Source organism: Motacilla alba, chromosome 4A (assembly GCF_015832195.1).
Source record: "Motacilla alba alba isolate MOTALB_02 chromosome 4A, Motacilla_alba_V1.0_pri, whole genome shotgun sequence".
Lineage (NCBI taxonomy): Eukaryota > Metazoa > Chordata > Aves > Passeriformes > Motacillidae > Motacilla > Motacilla alba.
Genome location: NC_052045.1, coordinates 11,411,789 through 11,430,194, shown reverse-complemented (window position 1 = coordinate 11,430,194; position 18,406 = coordinate 11,411,789). Strand labels below are relative to the sequence as shown.

Genomic DNA, 18,406 nt, shown 5'->3' with positions numbered 1-18,406 from the left:
AACACTCTGCAGGCACGTGAATGGGAAAGAGGCAGATTTTGCTGGTCATGAGTAGCACAGTGCTCAGCACTGTGGCTTTTCTGTGCCACAACTGCAGGGCAGAAAAAGGGGAAAGGGAAACTTGTTCGTACTGCTTACATTATAACCACTAAGATAAATGCTTCCATTGTAGGGTGAAAATAGCAACCACCACTGCTTGTGTAAATATTTTTACTTTTGTCATTACATTTCAGGGTAGGGAGCAACTTTGATTTTTTGTGAAGTGTATACAAATATAAGCACTTTATATGGATATGTGGAATGTAGAGCAAAGGAGAGAACATGTGTTTTTGAGAAAGATGGGAGAAGTAAAAACATATTGCTATCTCTGCACATCCAAATATGAAGAGAGATTCTTTGTAGTATGCAGGTATGTTAGTGTGGGCAGGTGTTGTTTAGTCATGGCCATGGGCAAGGCCCTTTTTCAGAGGGGAATCCCACTGCTGACCTTAAGGGAAGTGGTATTCCACAGAGTTCCCTTGGGGAACTGGTGGTGGCAAGTAAATCGTGTTGTTGCAGCTGGCCTGACTAATCCCTTTAACCTAGTAAATACAGCAGCTACATGTGTTTATTGCTAGACTTTCATGTCATGCTGTAGGAGAAGCCCTCAAATCCTTAGCCCTACTTGGGAAGTTTATTTTTTCCTATAAGACAAGATTCAAGGACACCTCTGGCAAAGGCTGGAACTGAAGCTGGGAGATGTATGTAGCTTTTTATGAACTGTCCAAGGAGTTCCAGAAGGAAATACTTTTATGATAAGTGAGCCCTTGTGTGTGCCATGAAAGCCAAAGCTGTATGAAGAGTCAGTTTTGTGACCTTCCTAGAGTAAAAGCAAGCACTTGGCTATGTCTGTAGAAAGGCCACTTGCCTTAGCAAGTGAAACTGTTTATTCAATTAGTTTTGTATTCATCCCTAATTGCATTTGTTTCTCTGTTTTTAATTATTCATCGAGCTGTCCTGCTGGGATTGCCTTTTCCCTGTTTGATTTACAGAAGAGGCCCCTTGGGATCACAGTGTCAGTGTACAGCAAGAGTCAGATAAAGGAGGGCCCAGATAACCAGTTCAAATTTCCTTATCTGTCTCACACCAAATGCCTCCTCTTGTCAGTACAGAGAGCACAAGCATCTCTCCAGCCTGTGTTTTAACTCAGATCTGTAAACTAATCACCCTGACATGTATAAGTAAAGTCTGTGAAAGTCTTGTGCCTTAGTCAATTGAGGTGCTTGTGTTCAATTGGCACATCTGCCAAAACAGGAATTAGAGGAGGTGAGAGCAATGAAACTATTAACCACCACTTTTTCAGGTCAAACCAGCTCTTTAAATCAGTATTTTAAACCCCTGGGAAAAGGCATCCTTTAAGGCAGGACTTAGCAACTCTCAAGGAAGTCAGTTATGGGTGTTCAATATCTCCTCAGATAAGGGTCTTAAAACAAAATATTATGAACTCTGATTGCAGATTAGCTTTAAAGTAGGAAATCCTGTAGATTGTTTTCCTAAAGCAAGAGACGCAGAGTGTGTGTGTGTGCTTGTGTGTCAGTCTGTGTCATGCTTTGGCACAGAACCACAGACACGGATGCCATGGCATTAAGTGACAGAGGCACAGATTTATTTAGCACACATAAGAAATCACTGTGATCAGCATATTTTATGTCCTCTCTCTGTAAGCCCTACTCACATTTTAAGAGGATACCAAAGTCCTTTGGGCCTCTTACAGGCTGTCTTGGTCTGAGAGTTAGGAGATCTCACCCAAAGCGTTTCCCAGGACGTGGCTCGCCCGGCAGCTGCGTGCCACGGCCTGGCTCTGGGCCAGCAGGAAGGCTGGAGCAGCTTGGCTCCCTGTTGTCTCACTCTGAGGGGCAGATGTTGGCCCTTTCAGCTTCACTAAACCTTGCAGCTGGTCACCTTGTGCTGTAACCAGATACGTGTGCACTTGTCCCACATAGTTCCTGGTCTTGTTTATGCTGTAAACAAAGTGAAAGACCTGGTGGACTCTGACAGCTCTGGCCTCTGACTCCGCAGTCACTGCCTGTCCTGTCAGAGACTTGATGCTCTTGGCTGTGACATCCTGCATGAATCAAATTAATTAAGTAATTTCTAAGAGAAGAATCTAAGTGGCAATAAATTGCTGCTTCAGCCTACTCCAGTTGCTTTACCAGGGCCTGGCAAGTTCCTGCTTGCACGCCACGTGTGGTTATTTTGACAAGCAGACTAATCATCAGAGCAACTGGTACTGTTAATGTAGTGGTCTCTGATGGTAATGCTTTAGCATGACTTCGTTCCATTCCTTGTTAAATCTCAAATTTATACTTGTCTAGGTGAGCTGCCGTAATCGTGCAGTTGAGACACACCTGTCATTGATTCAGTTTGTACCTTGACAGAAAGCAGATCAGGTCCCTCTCCATTTTGTTGGCACAAATCTCAATGCAATTGCCAAATGAGCTGGACCAAGGACTTCATCTGACTGGAAATTAACCCCATTAAGAAATAGAACAGTTATTTCTCTGCTGTGTTTGTTTCCTACTCTGCCAGCACAGGGAGGAGGTACATGTGAATAAGCAGCAATGTGGAATAGCTGTCCTGGCAGCAGCTGAGCCAGTGATCAGTTCAAGTAGTTACATAAATATAGCCCAAGTAGTTCTGCATCCTTGAGAAAATCACCCTGCTACTATGTGTCCCCATCTTCCCATCTATAAAATTAGGTTATAGCATTCCCACATTTTTTCAAGGTATTTAAAGATCCTTAGATAAAAAGCTTTACATTACTGCAAAGTTCTCATCGAGTTTCATCTCAGTATGTGCTATTGGCTTGGACTAGGAAGACCTTTAGTGTTGCAAATGCGCTTTATTTTAAGTGTCAAGAATGAAGAATTGTTAATGTTCTGCTTTATCTCCATTTTATCCATGTTTGTTTTTTTTTACTTTCCTAACGTGAGTCATAACTTGCTTAGTGCCATATCTTAAGGACAAATCTTTGGGATCAAACAAAAGTACTTTTGGGATGAGTCAAGATCACCGTGAACAGAGGGGGGAGAGAACTGTCAAGTTACTGTCTCCATAAGTTTAATTTTTCTTCTTGTCTTGAAACAATGGTGTTGAGTGCCACAGGACTCACTTATAGGAAAAGCAGTGCAGAATCAGGAGCTGCCTGACACTTTGGCATTGTGACTGAAGGTTCTGCCTTTCTGCCTTCTGCCCTCACATACTCATGTGGCACTGAAGAAAAACTACCTGAAGTCCCAAACTTTGATCTCCTTTGCATTAGTACCATGCTGAGTAAACTCCAGTCAAATTAGTAGAGCTATACCAGGGCAAAAGATTTGTGAAATCAGAATTAGGTACAATTATATTTTGCTCTGCTTGATTAATAATTGGCCATTGCAAATACTTTTTTAAAAATGTTGTTAGTTTAATTGGATCTTTCTCCCAGTTGCTTTGCCTAAGGTCTTATGTTTAATCTAACAAATAAAGCTGTTCTGCTTGAATGGCCTGATACTGGAGCTTTAACATCTGTTGATCTATTAAAAGAAGGAATCCACACTGGAGAGGAAGAGAAGTCACTGAAACTCCAAGCAGATTGGAATTATAAATGCTCAGTATTGTTGAGTCTGCCTCTGCCCTTTCTTTCACATGAGCAGCTTCCATTCCTGGTGTCAGGTGCACCCTTGCGTGCTGTTTGACACTGTTACATTCCATATGGTTCACACTGCTGTGGGATGGTCCCTTTTGGGACCTACTCATGCACAAGTTATGTACTTCAGAAAACTATCCCTTGGAGAAAAAGGTAATCAGATGAATGCAGCCAGTGTTCTAGGATTTAACCTTTCGGGAGGATAAACAAAGCTGGCTGAAGAAGCTTGTTCTGTTGCACTCTGCCATACACTGAGCTTGGTCGGGAGTTGTGCAATTCTTTTGGTTTGTGTTGCCATTTGGAAGGAAGATATCAGTTTTCTGGGGACAACAGAAAATAACAGATCGTGTTGGTCATTCTCTCTCTTTCCCTTTATACAGGGTCACCCTGGGCAGTCTGGACCCAGAGGCCCACCTGGCCTCGATGGCTGCAATGGCACCACTGGGAGTCCTGGCATTTCTGGACCTGATGGGTTTCCTGGCCTACCTGGACTGCCTGTACGTCCCAACGCAAATGTGTTCTGTCATCATTAAACCAGAATTTGCTTTTTGTGACATTGTTGGAGAAGAAACTGCCAAGTACTTAGGAAGAACACAAATAACTCTTAAGTTTATTAGAATTGTTAGAGCTCAATTCTCTTATGCACTTTAAAGATAAAATTAGGATCCTGTGGATAAAATCTCCTCCCTCACCTGCTGCCATCGCTGCTTTGGATGCAGCCCAGGATATGGGTGGCTGTTGGGCTGCAAACTCACACTGACAGTTTTTCATCCTCAAGTACCCCCAAGTCCTTCTCCAGGGCTGCTTTCAATCCAGTCATTGCCCAGCCTGAATCTGTGCTTGGGATAGCCCCAACTCAGTTGCAGGGTCTTGCACTTGGTGAGGTTTACATGGACCCATCCCTCAAGCCTGCCGAGGTTCCTCTAAATGGCATTGATGTGTATATGAGCAGGGGAGTTATACCATGTCACACAGGTTCAAATAGGATCTCAGGTTGTCAAAGGCCTAAAATGAAAGGGAAATCTAATATAAACAGGAAAATACCAGAGAAAATGTTTGTAGAACCTTGTTTTTCCAAAGCTGCAGGAAGTCTTTAGTTCTTATAATACCACAGCTTCTCTGAGAAAGCAGCAGTGGTACTTTTACAGTTAACTGAGCCAGAAATTTGCCTTGTTCATTATGCTAATTAGAGATTCTTTCAAAACTAAAGCAGTATTTTTTCAAGAAAGTTTATTTTTTACTTTTTTTTTTTTTTTTTTAATCAGGGTCGTCCTGGCCCAAAAGGCCTTAAAGGAGAACCTGTTTTTGCTCAAGGCAGTCTTAAAGGAGTGAAGGTAAGATTTGTCATCACACAGGAGAAAATGCAGTACAGCAAACTCATGTCCCACAGGTTGCAGGGCTGATACTGCAGGTTTGATTGCTCATGGTGTCAGTCCTCGGTGTCTGAGTGCAGAGCTGTGCCAAAAGCCTTGTAATAACTTCATTAATGACACAGAATACTCTCAGAACCTGGAATCGCTTGGTCTTTGAAGAGACCTTATCCCATACTGGGATGCTGAGACTTTGCTCATCCTGTTACTGTTCAGAGCATGTTACAACTTCTGCTGTGAGATTCCAGCTCCTCTCAGTGTTTCTGATGCTCGAAGGTACAAAAAATTTATCAGTGACATTCTCAGTTTACATACATGTTTCATTAAATATTGAAAATATTAAAAATTCACTCTGTGATATGAGGCCTCTCACACTGACTTTGCTGGTCAAAATTAGGAATTCCTCTAAAATTCTATTCACATTATGTATGCTCATAAGTTTGTAAAAGTTAAATAGGTCTTTATTAATTTACTTCTGTATTTATGGGAAATGAAGAGAATTTCATATTATGATGATATGCTTTTGCATATTTTATAGCAGTCATATAGTAAGAGTTTTTCTAGTGTATTTTCAGTGGTTTTGTAGCTAATATTTTTAATGCCACTTTATTTTCTCTTGTTGCACATAAATAAAAGGGTTCCAATTTCTCTAGCGGTCTCTATTACCCAATTCAAATATGGAAGCATAGATTTCAAGATATTTTCCCATTTACACTTGATCTAATATTTACTAACAGCAAATATTTCTATTTGTACAAAGCTTGATGTTCCTTATAGTTTGCTGCAATAATGTTGTGTAATTTTTCCGTATACATTTATGATTTTTAGGGTGAAAATGGTCTTCCTGGACTGGATGGAGTTCATGTAAGTTGTTTAATATGGGGCGTAATGATTTTAAACAATATTAAGTAGGTACATTTTCAGGTATGGAGTCTCAAGGACCCTTTTCAAATTAGTGGGAAGTGTGTTTAGATGTGTGATACAGTAGTGTAAGCAATTCTAGATTTGTAAGGCTGTGAGTGGATCCACATGATGGTAGAGGAAGTCCAATTTTTCCTATTACCTATCTCATTATTCCTTTTTCAAATCAATCTCCCTTCTACCATTGAACTCTCTAATGTTGATTTTCAAAGAACATCTAATAATATGAAACAAATTGCTGTAATTTTTAAATTGGCTTACTTAGCTAGGGGATATTACTTAATGTTTCCTGAGACTCACTTTGGCTGGGGTCAGATGGGGTAAATTCTACACATTCTCTGTTTGTCCTCTGTTCTTTTTATAGGGCCCAAAAGGTTTTCCAGGTCCAATAGGTCCTGCAGGCCTTATAGGATTACCAGGTTTTCAGGTAAGAAACCTCAGCTGTTGCACTTGTTGATAGAACAGTTCCAACTGTTGGCAGTTTTCCCTTCCCTTTCCCTTGTCTTTGTTTGTGTCATGGCAATGAGCAAGAGTGCCTGTGCATCTGAAAACAGAGCACAGCTGACTTCCAGCATGGGATGCTCAGTCTTGGGTAGTTTAATCTGATCACAGGAGCAAAGGCTCCTCTCTGGGCATCCAGAGCAGCAAAGGAGGGCTCCAGCAGAGCTCTGCAGTGCTCCCTGCAAACACAAGCCCCTTGTTACACTGCTCTGAGCACTGCCTCATCCCAGGGCCTGGGGAAATGGGCTGATCTCTGATGCTTGGAGCCTTTGTTGCCAAGAGATGTGTTAGAGTTGCTTTTTTAAGATCCTACAAGAGAATTTCTATTGGGCAAAGGTAAAACCAAACTACATTTTTCTTGGGTTTAAGTTGAAGTTTTCTCTTAATTAACAATGTTGCCAAAGAGCTGTGCTATTAGAGATGTGAAGACTTGAGAGCATGTATGTTGCTTTTGCTTTGGAGGCAAGAAAGTTCAGGTACCACTGCAGATCCCAGCATTGCTCCAATTGTTTGCATCCTAATTAAGTCAAAAGGAATAAAATCTTCATCTTGTTTATGTTTAGGGTCCAGTGGGTCCCCCTGGGCCACCAGGTCCAAAAGTAAGTAACTACCTTTCCTGTTTTCTTTTTACACCTAATTTTGGGGTTTAACAGTGCTGTGGGCTTAGATAATAAGGAGTGGAGTTGTTGCTGTTGTTTTATTATTCATTCATCCATGGTTTTTTCCTCTCCTAGGGTAACATGGGATTAGGCTTTCAAGGAGAGAAAGGAGAAAAGGTAAGTGAAACTTGTTTTATTATGGAAAGAGCATGAAATACTACTCCAGAGTTCCATCACAGCTTGGTCCTTTAGAAAATGGCTAGATTCTAGCATTTTCTTCTTTTTCTTTTTCTTGCCTTCTCTTGGACTGGCCGTTCAAATACTAAAGAATCTTGCTGCTTCCTTATTTGTTGGTACACTAAAAAGGATAGGAGCCTTTTCTGGGTGAAGAAGAAGGGGAAATCTCAAGTCATTGCAGTATTTTGTGGTTATCAAGACCTGAGGTCGTTAGACATCTTCTGAATCTCCATTTCTCAAATTTCTTTGGACCATCGCCTGTTGTATTGAGTTATTCCAATGACTTCATTCTTCCTGGCTTTCCTTACATTCTTTGAGTAAAGTGGTGTGTAATTTATAGTCTCACTGTCCTAAGTGAGTGTCTTGCAGTCAGAATTTACACAGGCAAAATGGGGCTTCTTGAAGTTCTCAATCTGGGACTTGATTTTGCTGATATTAAAATTGGTTTTCCACCTTCCACAATTCTAATTGTTCCTTCTCTTATTATTTTTTTTTTCATATTTCTCTCAAAGTTTTTCTACAATGTTTTCCTGTTGGTTCAATAGCTGAGCCTTTATTTTTTTTCTTGGCATGTTTTATATCCACAAGGCTTTGGAAACAGGCGCATTTTGTTCATCCTGATTTTCCATCTGATCTTTTGATTCCCATGACCAAAGTCCAAAGCCAGCATTCAGGCACACAAATTTATATACATGAGATATAATTGAAGTAGTTTTTCTTCTGATTTGTAGGCCATTTCCATAGAAAATCAAACATGGTCTGCTATGTTATTATCTTCCTCTTTTGTTTACAGGGTGATGTGGGGCTGCCTGGGGCTCCAGGTCCCCCACCATCCACTGGAATACTGGAATTCATGGGATTTCCAAAGGGGAAGCAAGGAGAAAAGGTCTGTAAATTCAGTTAACAAACCCTCTCCCTCTCCATGTTCTTTCATTCAAGAATGAACAAAGTTACTGAACAGTGAGAGCTATTATATTTCCAAATCAAAATAATTTTCTGTACAAGTTTATTCTTTCAAATGGTTATTGAATAAAAATATTCATAGCTCAGAGCATTGTGGACCACTAGAGAATACACACCTCTCAGAAGAAGAAATCTGGAAGCTATTTAAAAGTTTTTGTTGTTAATCCTAAAAATAAGTGAACTGTAATTTGTTTTTGTTGAACTTGTGAAAGTGTGTCAGCTGAAGCAAAAAAATGAAATTAGAAAAATAAATGGAAGCTCCAGCTCTTTTGCCTTAGTGCACACTACTCTGAAATAATCAGATTTTTTCACCTTTGCATTGTTATTACTGAGATGGGAATTTAGGTCATCAGTGTTTTTATGAAAGCTGTGTGGTTTGAGTTAAAGATTGAGTTAAAGATTCTCTAGACACGTGAAATTTAGGCATACTGAGTTAATCTGGGACTTATACAGGCTGGTTTGGGAGCCCAGTCTGAGCTTGCCTGAGCCCCTGTGTAAAGTCATGAAGGGGTCATGTAAAGTCATTGTTGTACTTGGTCAATTTACATTACTGTGAGCTGAGGCTCAAACAAACCCCATTCCTTTGGGCTCACGCTGCAGTTTGTAAGCAGAGTTGTGGAAACATTGCTGTCCCATCATGTGCCAGTTTGCTGCTTTTCTGAGGCACGGTGCATGTTGCAGTTTCCCAGCTGATGGTATGGCATGCCCCTCGTTTGGCTTGAAGCAGCTGTGGGCAGCAGAGCAGCAGTTGCCAGGCAGTGGCCAGAGGAAGCCCCAGCTCTGTGCTGGGAGCCTCTGATGCAGCCCATGGTGGCACAAACCCAGGGCACTGGCTGGCAAACAAAGGACAGAGCTTTGCTTTAGGTGTCAGGAGCACGCAGGGTGGACAGGGAAGGTCTTGCTTTCACAGGCACAGTGATTTATTGTGTTTGTCTGTTCCCCCTTGCCAGGGAGAGCCAGGTCCTCAAGGATTCCCTGGAGACCAAGGATTGCCTGGCATCCCGGTAAGGACAGAGGGGTGTTTTTAACACGTGCCCAGTAGGGGTTAGATGGTTCAGCCACCTCTGAATGGCTCACAAGGCCTCTACAGGAGTTTCTAGGCACCAGAGAACTTTGAAAATCTGATAAAAAGGTTCACAAGACTTTTTGAAGAGTGTAACTGTAATCTGATAGTTTTTTTGTCCTGTAGATACAAAAAATAAAATGCTGTCCTACTACAGACTTGCAAAGGTGCCCATATTTCAGTACCTGCAGCCTGCTGTGTGCAGAGACCTGCTCAGAGCTCTGCCCGTGGCATGGCCACTTGATGGCAGTGTTCCTTGTCCCACAGACATTTTAAAAAATCCTTTGTTTTTCCCTTTTATTATATCCAAACATATATTTTGTTATTTTACTTTAAAGCTGTAAAGCACATGCAGGTCTTTCTTTCTATCCATATACATCCAATTAAAATGGGCTGTTGAATATTAGTGCTAATCAACTCAGCATGGTTTTGCATCTTCTCTATATGAATGAAGAAAAACAATTTACCCCTGAATTCCTGAGAGCTATTTCCCAGCTTAAAACATTTTGTAAACAGAGATTGTTTCAATAAGTTTAGGGAATAAATATTTTTGGGAACTTCTGACTAATAAGATAAATTGTTTGCCAGTTTCTTCAGTTACAGATGTTCTTAGGAGAAATACGTGCAAGAAAAACCTGTACATGAAGCACAGTTTGTTATTAGCCTTTCTGGACATGTTCCATGCTTAGTTTTATGCATCACAAGAGACCCATTGAAGCTGGTGAAATTGAACATATGTACAAACTTACCCACAACCGTAAGATATTTTAAGATTGAAGCCTGGAAATTGCTTAACTACTGTAACTCTTGCTGAAATTAAATCCTGGTGTTCTATCTCTGGATTTGATACTTCTTGCTGACTGGGAAAGCCACCAAACATTTCCATATGTTGAGCGTGAAAATGCTAGTTTTGTGTCATTCATGGGCTTTGGAAGGGAAAAGCATGCCCTGAGCATTCCCTTGAGCTGCTGCTGTTAAGAAGTGAGACTTGAAAGAACTTTTCAATGTAGAATAGAATACAGAGTAGCATTGGCAGGTCTTTGCTGTCTGTAACATGGGATCACTTGCAGTTGCTACTGAAATATATGCCATGGTTTAAATGGATAGAAGTCTTGGGGAATAAAACAGGTACTGTACTGCACATACTGCCAAGTCTGATGGATAGGAGCTTTTCTTTTTGGGACAAAGTAGTCCCAGCAGAAACAGTCAGCTTCCTTTGTCTCACTATTGTACTGTTTGTGTAAATAAATGGGTTTGTGTTCCCTTTACTTAGGGATGTGCTGTTCAATTCCAAACAGATCACAGAGATTTAATGTTGACATTTTTCCTCAGGGCTTTGGAGGTGTTGGAGAAAAAGGAGAAAAAGGTGTGCCTGGCTTACCAGGTGGCAGGGTAGGTAACTTCACCCAGTCTTTAAATGCCTGTTCTCAAACACATGAAGTGGGCTTTTCATCAACAGACTCGTTCCCTGCCATGATCCTATGCATGCTCCTATGCAGCAGGAAGACCAAGACACTCTGTTCTGTGTGTGCAAAGTAAACTGTCTGATAGAAAGTCTAGACCGTGCTGAAATTTATTGGGTTTGTGATTACAAAGTAACACCTAAGTTCCTAATGAATTGAAACACCAAGACTTCCTTAACTTGAACTGCCAATTAGAAAAACAGTGGTTAAATAAGATAAGCCTGCTTTTATCAGTTATTTTGTTAAATTCTTTACATTGTTATTGTTAATTGAGAGATAAGAAAAGCAGCGCTACCTTCTCCTTTTGAAAATTTTAACTTTTAATTCTTTGATGCTGAGATATTTGAAGCCTGATCAAGCTGGGATGAAGCCTCTAAAAGTTAATGTCTTTGCTGTTCTAGGGTCTTTTGGGACTGGATGGATCTGAAGGAATTCCAGGGAGAAAGGTGAAATTTATTCTATTTTTTACTGTTCTTAAGAGTTACAGAAGCACTCTAACAGCTTAAGATCTACCAACTTCCTTATGTTGTGGCTTCAAGTTCTCTGATGGATAAATATACCTGTCTTATTGAAATAGTTAAGCTAAGTAAATCAGTAGATCCTGCATCTCCCAATGTTACTTTAAAAGTTTTGGTGCCAATAATTTTTTAGAAGGGGAAAACAATGGGGGGAAAATGTGTGGGACAAGGAAGAGAATGTTTTAGACTCTTCACTTTGCAAGCATTTCTGCAGTTCTGTGAGAACTCCGTGGTGTTCTCCTGATTTGCACACCTTGAGCCTGTTCACGAGTTGTCACCATCTTCACAAGGAGGCCTGAAGGAGCTCTGGTATTTTGTGAGTGCTGAGAAATTGATGCCATCAGTTTTCAGTTTTCTCTTTCTTTAACTCTTCTTCAGATGTTTGGTAGGACAAAGAATTTGGTTTGTGATTTGATTCCAGGCTCTGCAGATGTCTCAGCTAAAAAATAATGCCACTCACTGTCTCACTGTGTATCATCGTTCCCTTGTGGGGTTTTGCAGGGCCACCCGGGTGTTCCAGGCTATCCAGGACTGGATGGAGTCGAAGGCATGAAGGTAACTTCTCACTAAAGCATTGGTTTTTTAAAAGATATTTGCATGAATAAATAACTATCATTGTTCCAATCTAACCTCCTGTTTGCCCCTATATCACTGTCATTTTCAGTACGTTTCAGTTCCTCGTTCACTTTACTGTTAAGCACAAAAAAGAGTCGTTGCTAAGCCATGAATGCTTGGGTATTTTAATAATTTTTCAATGTTAATAATTGAACTTCATGACTTAGACTTGTAGCCTTTCTGGTTTCCTTTATCCTTAAACCAATGTCATATTTATTGGACCATTGAGGCAAGATCAGGTGGAAGTGAGTCGATGTTGAGATAGTTGCCAAGGCTATCTGAAGTCTTGGATCACAGATCTACAAGTATGGACAAGCCTGAGAACATGTTCAATTTCTTGTACTAAATATAGGTGATGCATAGCAGACGTTTTCTGGGTATCTTACAATTTGGGCAGTCAGACAGCTGGAAACTGAGTGGAAAATGATTAGCTAGTAGTTTGCTGTGAAAACACTGATCTTCCACCAAGATTGCAGATTTGTAAAATGTAAGTACTGAAGGGATTTGTTGTGCAGAGTACGTGGAAGAAGTAGTATTAGATGTTTCTGTACAGAGAAGTATTTCTGGAAGAAGCAACAAAATGTGCACTGCCTTGGCTCACTGCATGGTGTTAAATCACTGCATATGATCACTGATAAATATGATGGCAGTTTGGACAACAGTCAGATTTTGTGCTTGTGGTTTCAAAGAGGATCTAATGCTCTTTGAGAGTGCCAGTGAGAGGAAGGAACGACACTGCAGTTTGTCACAACCTGCCTATTCTACCTGGATGATTTTACGAAGGAATCAGTTTTTCTGTAAGCTTCTGTTATTGAAATTCAGTATTGCAAGGCAACAGATAGCTGCAATGATGAAAGCTTTTAAAAATGAGATTGCTCATAGCAGCTTTCACCACAAAGTGAACAGATATTATCTACCTGATACTGGTCAGTGTGCTGACATAACTGTCTCCAGTACACATTGTATATACATGTCTGTGCATCCTGCAGAGGTAATTGGAGACCTCCAGAGGATAGCTAGACAGTAGCAGCCATCTTATCTGAAGCAGCCATCAGTTTCATCAGACAGGAACGATGTAAGTCAGGACAGCAGATGATTATGAATAGCAGAACAAAGTGAATTCTTCAGCAAGACAAAGAATGATGGTTACTCAGTGAATGGCTGCAGACATTGGTACCACAATACAGTCTGCTTCCTGACCAGCAGCCTCCTCTCCATCACCCATCTGAGTGTGGTACGAATCTGTTTTCTTTACAGGGTGAATTAGGTGACATCGGTCCCCCAGGTCCGCCTGTCATTATTGACAGGGAAGGTGTAGTCATTTCAGGTACACATTTCCATTTTCTTTTGGAACTCACCTAAAGCACTTTTTCTGATGCAGCTTTCTTTCTTTCTTACTGTATTTTAACACTTTCCCACATTGTATATTGGGTCTAATCCATCCCTTTTTATTTTTTCTTTATTTCTTTATTGTTTGGCTACACATATTTAGTTTTTTGTTTATAACTTCAGAATTTAAAGAAAGCCATTCAAATGATGTGTCTCAAGGCAGAATGAAATGTCTTGCCTGGGACAGACAGACTGTGTGTGAGCACAGGCAAGTGCTGTGTCTGCTCTGTAGACACACTTCAATCTTTCTTCAGTGTACCAAGGAAAAATGGCTTCCTGGTACTGCATGGTAAAGGGTGCTCTAAATGTCATTCTGCTGTTATTTGTTATCCAGTGAGGTAAGAATATTGTTGAGAAAAATTAGCTTAATTAATGCCACAGCTGACCGAGGCCTGCACACGAACAGTCTCTGAAGCCATAAAGGTAAGGAGACATTGCATGGTCTCTCCTGTTCTTTCTCCTTCAGTCAAGTTTGAAACAAACTCTGTAACAGCTCAGGAGGATTTTTTCCCAATGTTATTAACTTTGACTAACAGACTTCCTGCTCACAGCTTGGCAGCCTTTGCTATCTGAGAGGTCAGTGGCCACTACAGTAATTGACTGAACAGTATTTCAGCAGAAATTCTGATGAGATTTTCTTCCTTGCTTTCCTCTTTCTCTAATAGGTGCCCCAGGTGACCCTGGAAACCCAGGAATACCTGGTCCTCCAGGAGATGAAGGGGTCATTGGTTTACCAGGCCTTCCAGGGGCTCCAGGGTTTCCAGGCCTAGAGAGAGGTAAAGCGGCTGGGACATTCCTTTTGGCAGGATGTTTGCTCTGGGTTTTGTGGAGGAGTTTCTGGATAGTAGCCTGGACATGGTAAAGGTATTGGAGCAAGCCTCTCCCTGCTCCTTCAGCTGGCTGATTTGCAGGCTGCTGTATGAGAAACAGGAGGCAGGGATGACACATAGGGAAGCCAATTATGTTGGTTTGCATGGGAGCGGAATTGGTGCCACAATTATTACAGCCCAGTCTTCACATGTGAATATTTGTTGTGGCAGTGTACACAGGAGGCTGTGGTTTCATTTCCATCTTGAATGTGCTGTTTGGAAGAAATTTTCCTGCCTTTTAAATTATAATGAATGTTTTTTGAAAATTTTTTATGACTTCTTATGTTTGAAATAAAGAGCTAACAGATTGGCTTGACAAACCCACTGGGCATGCAACCCATTTGTCCCATCCAAGAGATCACTCAAAAGTTTTTGTTTCACTTGAATGTCATCTGGGAAATTCTGGCCTGCAGTAATCCAGAGATTTGGAACTGCCAAGAAAACCAGAATATAACGCCCCCTCAGTGTTACGTAGTTAATTGTCTCATTGTTCATAGGGACTTACACAGTGCTGTCAAGTATTTTGGGTCACCAAAGGAGTGTGTAAATGGGACCAGTTGGTCCCTCCAATTAGTGCTTTTTCCTTGGTGCAAAATTATGAATTGTTCTGTCCTAACATGATTGCAGTTCAGGGTACAATGGTAATTACCTTACCATTAAAAATACTTTGGTGTGTTTGCTGCTGGAGAGCTGCTCATTGTGTCATTGTTGTCTAGATGGAATGGGCCCTGGAGGGTCTCCAGGTATTCCAGGAGTGAAGGGTGAAGTTGGAGAACCAGGAAGAGCAACAATTGGAATACCAGGCCCTCCTGGCAGAGGTGGTTTACCGGGTCTGCCAGGGGCACCAGGATTGCCTGGTTCACCACGTATGTAGAATTTTTGCATCTATTTTTGTATTAGGTTCACACTGAAGTAGGATAAATAATAATTTATATATTTCGTTCTTTGCCAGCAAGGATTATTCATCTGTAAATTGTAAATGTTTGACTGACACCTCATTGTGATTGTAGCTCATGAACTTATATATATATATATATATATATATATATATATATGAGTTGAGACTCCTATAAAGTAAGACAATAGACCTAATTACTGTTGAGCGTGGTAGCCTGAGAGAGAGTCTCCTGTTGGCTTAGGTGAAGAATAGACTGTGACCCTTACAATCACCTGAGGTAAATGTCTGTCTTGTGAGCAGGTCCTTTGGGTACCAGGAGTCAGATAGGATGCCTGAAGAGACGGTTTCCAGACCTAAGGAAATAGGATTTTGTTTTCACATGTTCATTTGCATGGATGTCCGTATTAAATTAGTTGTGCATTGTTTTGTTTTCCTCAGAAATTGTGTATTACAGGATCAAGGTAGAGTTTACAAAATTGTGTGTTACCATCCTGCCATAAGCTGTTTGTTTTCTTTTTTGGAGAGCCAACCCTTCAGAACAGGGGACACTCCAGTGATGGAGCCAGTGAGCATGGTCTGATAAACTGGTTTTCTGTGGAGAAGAAATAAGTGTTCTCTTAAATTTTTGCTAGTCAAATGTGGCTCACTTTTCTGCAGAGCCTGTAAAGCTCCTGTGGCTGTGTTTAGCTGATGGCTGCAGTTTGTCTCCGTGGAGCATCAGACCGTGCTGGTCAGGACTCCATCTTACTGTTGTCACAGAGGGGAAGGGTTTGCAGACAGTGTAATTTTAGATTATGTTTGATTGCTTTCTGCTGCTGTTTCCATCAACTTATGTTTCACTCTGTTCAGCATATAAAGGGATGTAGACAACAATCCTGCAGTCATGAAGTGAGGGACAAGGAAAGTCCCCTTAACCCTTTTGCCCTTTAGTATCTTTCCTGAGCTGCAACCACTGAATGAAAATCATTTGCCATTCTTTACACTGCCTGTCCACAGTTTGGTGAGTTTTTTGGTCAGCTGGTAAATCTGTGAAAATGTGCAGTGGCAGAGTGGAGGAATGAAACTCTGTTGGATCCACACTGTGAGAACTTTTGCTTTTCTGTATTAAGAACTAGAAGCAAATGTGGCAGAGAACTGCAGAACTACCGTGGGTGGTACCAACCAAGATCCATCTCCTTGTGTTATGTCCAGAGTTGCAGTTTTGTGTGGTGCCAGTTGCATCACTAATTTTGTAAGTCAGTAATGAGCTGGAGATCAGCCTTCTCATGGCTTTTCCTTGCCTTCTTTCTGCATATAGGCCCTTCATTCTCCCCGGGGGTAATCCTGAGTGGAAGGACTGGAGTCCCAGGGGAGCCTGGGCAAAGAGGGCTGCCAGGACCTTTGGGTCCAAAGGGCTACAAAGGTAATTGACTCTTGTTTTGAGAGAGTTTTTCAGCTGTCATTGGGCTGAAAGATATTTACATATGGTTAATATCCTAAGGGATGAGTTGTGTCTTTATGACAAATCACAGGAGGGGTTGAAGGAGCCAACAGCCTTTGCAATTTAGAGAGCGTTGTGCCCAGCACTGTCAGTAAAATCCTATTTCTTCTTATTATTCTTCTCAGGCAAATAGGCTGATAAACATATCATATACAGAAAATTGCCTAAGTAAGTTATACTTTTAAGCCATGAGACTTAGAAATAAAGTCTTATTCACTGCTTTTTGCAATAGAGGCTGTAAATGACAGAAAAAACTTTTTTTTTCTCCCCTGTGCTAAAAATCATGAGAATTTGGGTCTTAGTGTGTGACAGAACTAGCATCAAAAGCCATGATGACATAGATATCACTGTGCTTGGTGATTGTTTGGGTCCATGACCAGTAACAATTCAGGGGGTCATTGTAACCTACTGTGAGGGGGAGTATGGATTTGTTTTCTCTTAAAAAATGCACAAGACCTCCCTAAAAGTCCCCTAAACCCATCTGTTTAGGAAAGTTTAAACCTTTGGGAAGAGGTCTAGAAGTGCTGAGGTTCATGCAACACATGGTTATTTGGTGATGGGCATTGCATGGAAATTAAACTGGAGAAAAACTGAGCTCCACTTGCTTGGCACTCACATCACCTGAGCAGAGGAGGCATAAAATCAAATCATATGAGAATGGCTTTGTCTTAATTGAATCAAATACTGCTTTTGGAACTCTTGCAACTGAAAAGGGTCTTTATCCAAATGAAACTCAGTTTGGAGTGTTGACTGTTTTCCAGGAGAGGCAGGTGATTGTGCTTGTGATGGAGGAGTTACAAGAGCTGGCCTGAAAGGCATCTCAGGTCCACCAGGTCCATCAGGAAGCCCTGGTGTACCTGGTGCCAAGGGCCTTGGTGGGGACCCAGGCTCTGTGGGAGCACCAGGACTGCGAGGCCCTCCGGTAAGGCAGGAAGAATTTGTGTTGGTTATTCTGAATTGTGGCCATGTGCAATTGCTGGTCTTGAATGTAATGAAAGAACACTTTTTTTTTTTCATAGTTGCTTCTATTTGTTTGGATTTAAAAAAAAAACAAACAACCTAGAAACCGATCTGTGTAAAGAAACTGAAAGTAGAGATACTATCAGCTATAAAAATTGGAGAATAAATGGTTCTTAAATTCTGAGAACTGCACATTCATCAGTCAAGAGAAAAAATAGTAAGAGTTATTAATCCCAGGACTTCTTGGGAGTAGACATACATGGATTAGACCCAGGGCTCTTCCTAAGTGAGGGCTGGCTGGGGAAGCAGTTGTACATGTGCATGGAGAGAAGATCTGAAAAATCAAACAAGGAGATCTTTCCACATCATTGCTCATAGCTGTAAAAACTGTGCAGCACACATGGAGTCTGCTTCCTAACTGCTGTATGCTAAATACATCAATGAGAGTTGAGCTCTGGTTTTTATCAAACAGCTACCATAACAAATAGGATTTTCCAAAGTGCTGAGCATTGCTCATTGCAAGTATTTACTTTTGAAAATCCTAGTCCATAAAGATACAAGTAATTTGTCTTCAGAGTATCTTTATCAGTGTCAGTAAGTGCAGCACACCAAGCAATAGGGAAGAAGTTTCATTACTTAGGTCTCATTGTATCATGAGTGATATAATGTTCCCAGATGCCATGCAAGATTGCTGTCACTGTTACCAAGGTTTGGTTTGCCACTGCAGAGCTGTAGTGACAGTAGAAACAGCTGAAAACAAACAAACCTCTTTCCCCTCCCAAGTTAATGCACACAATAGGAAACTCTCTGGAGATTCTTTCTGATCTGGTCATTTTGTCCTGTCCTTGTATGACGTTTTTAAGAAGCAAAGCCTTTTCTCTGCACGTTCCTTT

General features: G+C 41.0%; 1 protein-coding gene across 3 annotated transcripts in view; it reads left to right on the top strand.

Moving 5' to 3' along the window:
• COL4A6 (collagen type IV alpha 6 chain) overlaps positions 1 to 18,406 on the top strand; it is a 112,094-nt gene that overhangs the window by 73,780 nt on the left and 19,908 nt on the right. For all 3 annotated transcript variants that reach the window (XM_038164646.1, XM_038164645.1, XM_038164647.1), the window contains 16 exons: positions 4,048 to 4,164; positions 4,933 to 5,001; positions 5,866 to 5,901; positions 6,323 to 6,385; positions 7,023 to 7,058; positions 7,194 to 7,235; positions 8,089 to 8,181; positions 9,209 to 9,262; positions 10,654 to 10,713; positions 11,186 to 11,230; positions 11,804 to 11,857; positions 13,175 to 13,244; positions 13,972 to 14,082; positions 14,892 to 15,041; positions 16,371 to 16,475; positions 17,315 to 17,475. In XM_038164646.1, coding sequence (XP_038020574.1) covers positions 4,048 to 4,164; positions 4,933 to 5,001; positions 5,866 to 5,901; positions 6,323 to 6,385; positions 7,023 to 7,058; positions 7,194 to 7,235; positions 8,089 to 8,181; positions 9,209 to 9,262; positions 10,654 to 10,713; positions 11,186 to 11,230; positions 11,804 to 11,857; positions 13,175 to 13,244; positions 13,972 to 14,082; positions 14,892 to 15,041; positions 16,371 to 16,475; positions 17,315 to 17,475 — 1,266 coding nt within the window. The remainder of the gene's footprint in view (positions 1 to 4,047; positions 4,165 to 4,932; positions 5,002 to 5,865; positions 5,902 to 6,322; positions 6,386 to 7,022; positions 7,059 to 7,193; positions 7,236 to 8,088; positions 8,182 to 9,208; positions 9,263 to 10,653; positions 10,714 to 11,185; positions 11,231 to 11,803; positions 11,858 to 13,174; positions 13,245 to 13,971; positions 14,083 to 14,891; positions 15,042 to 16,370; positions 16,476 to 17,314; positions 17,476 to 18,406) is intronic.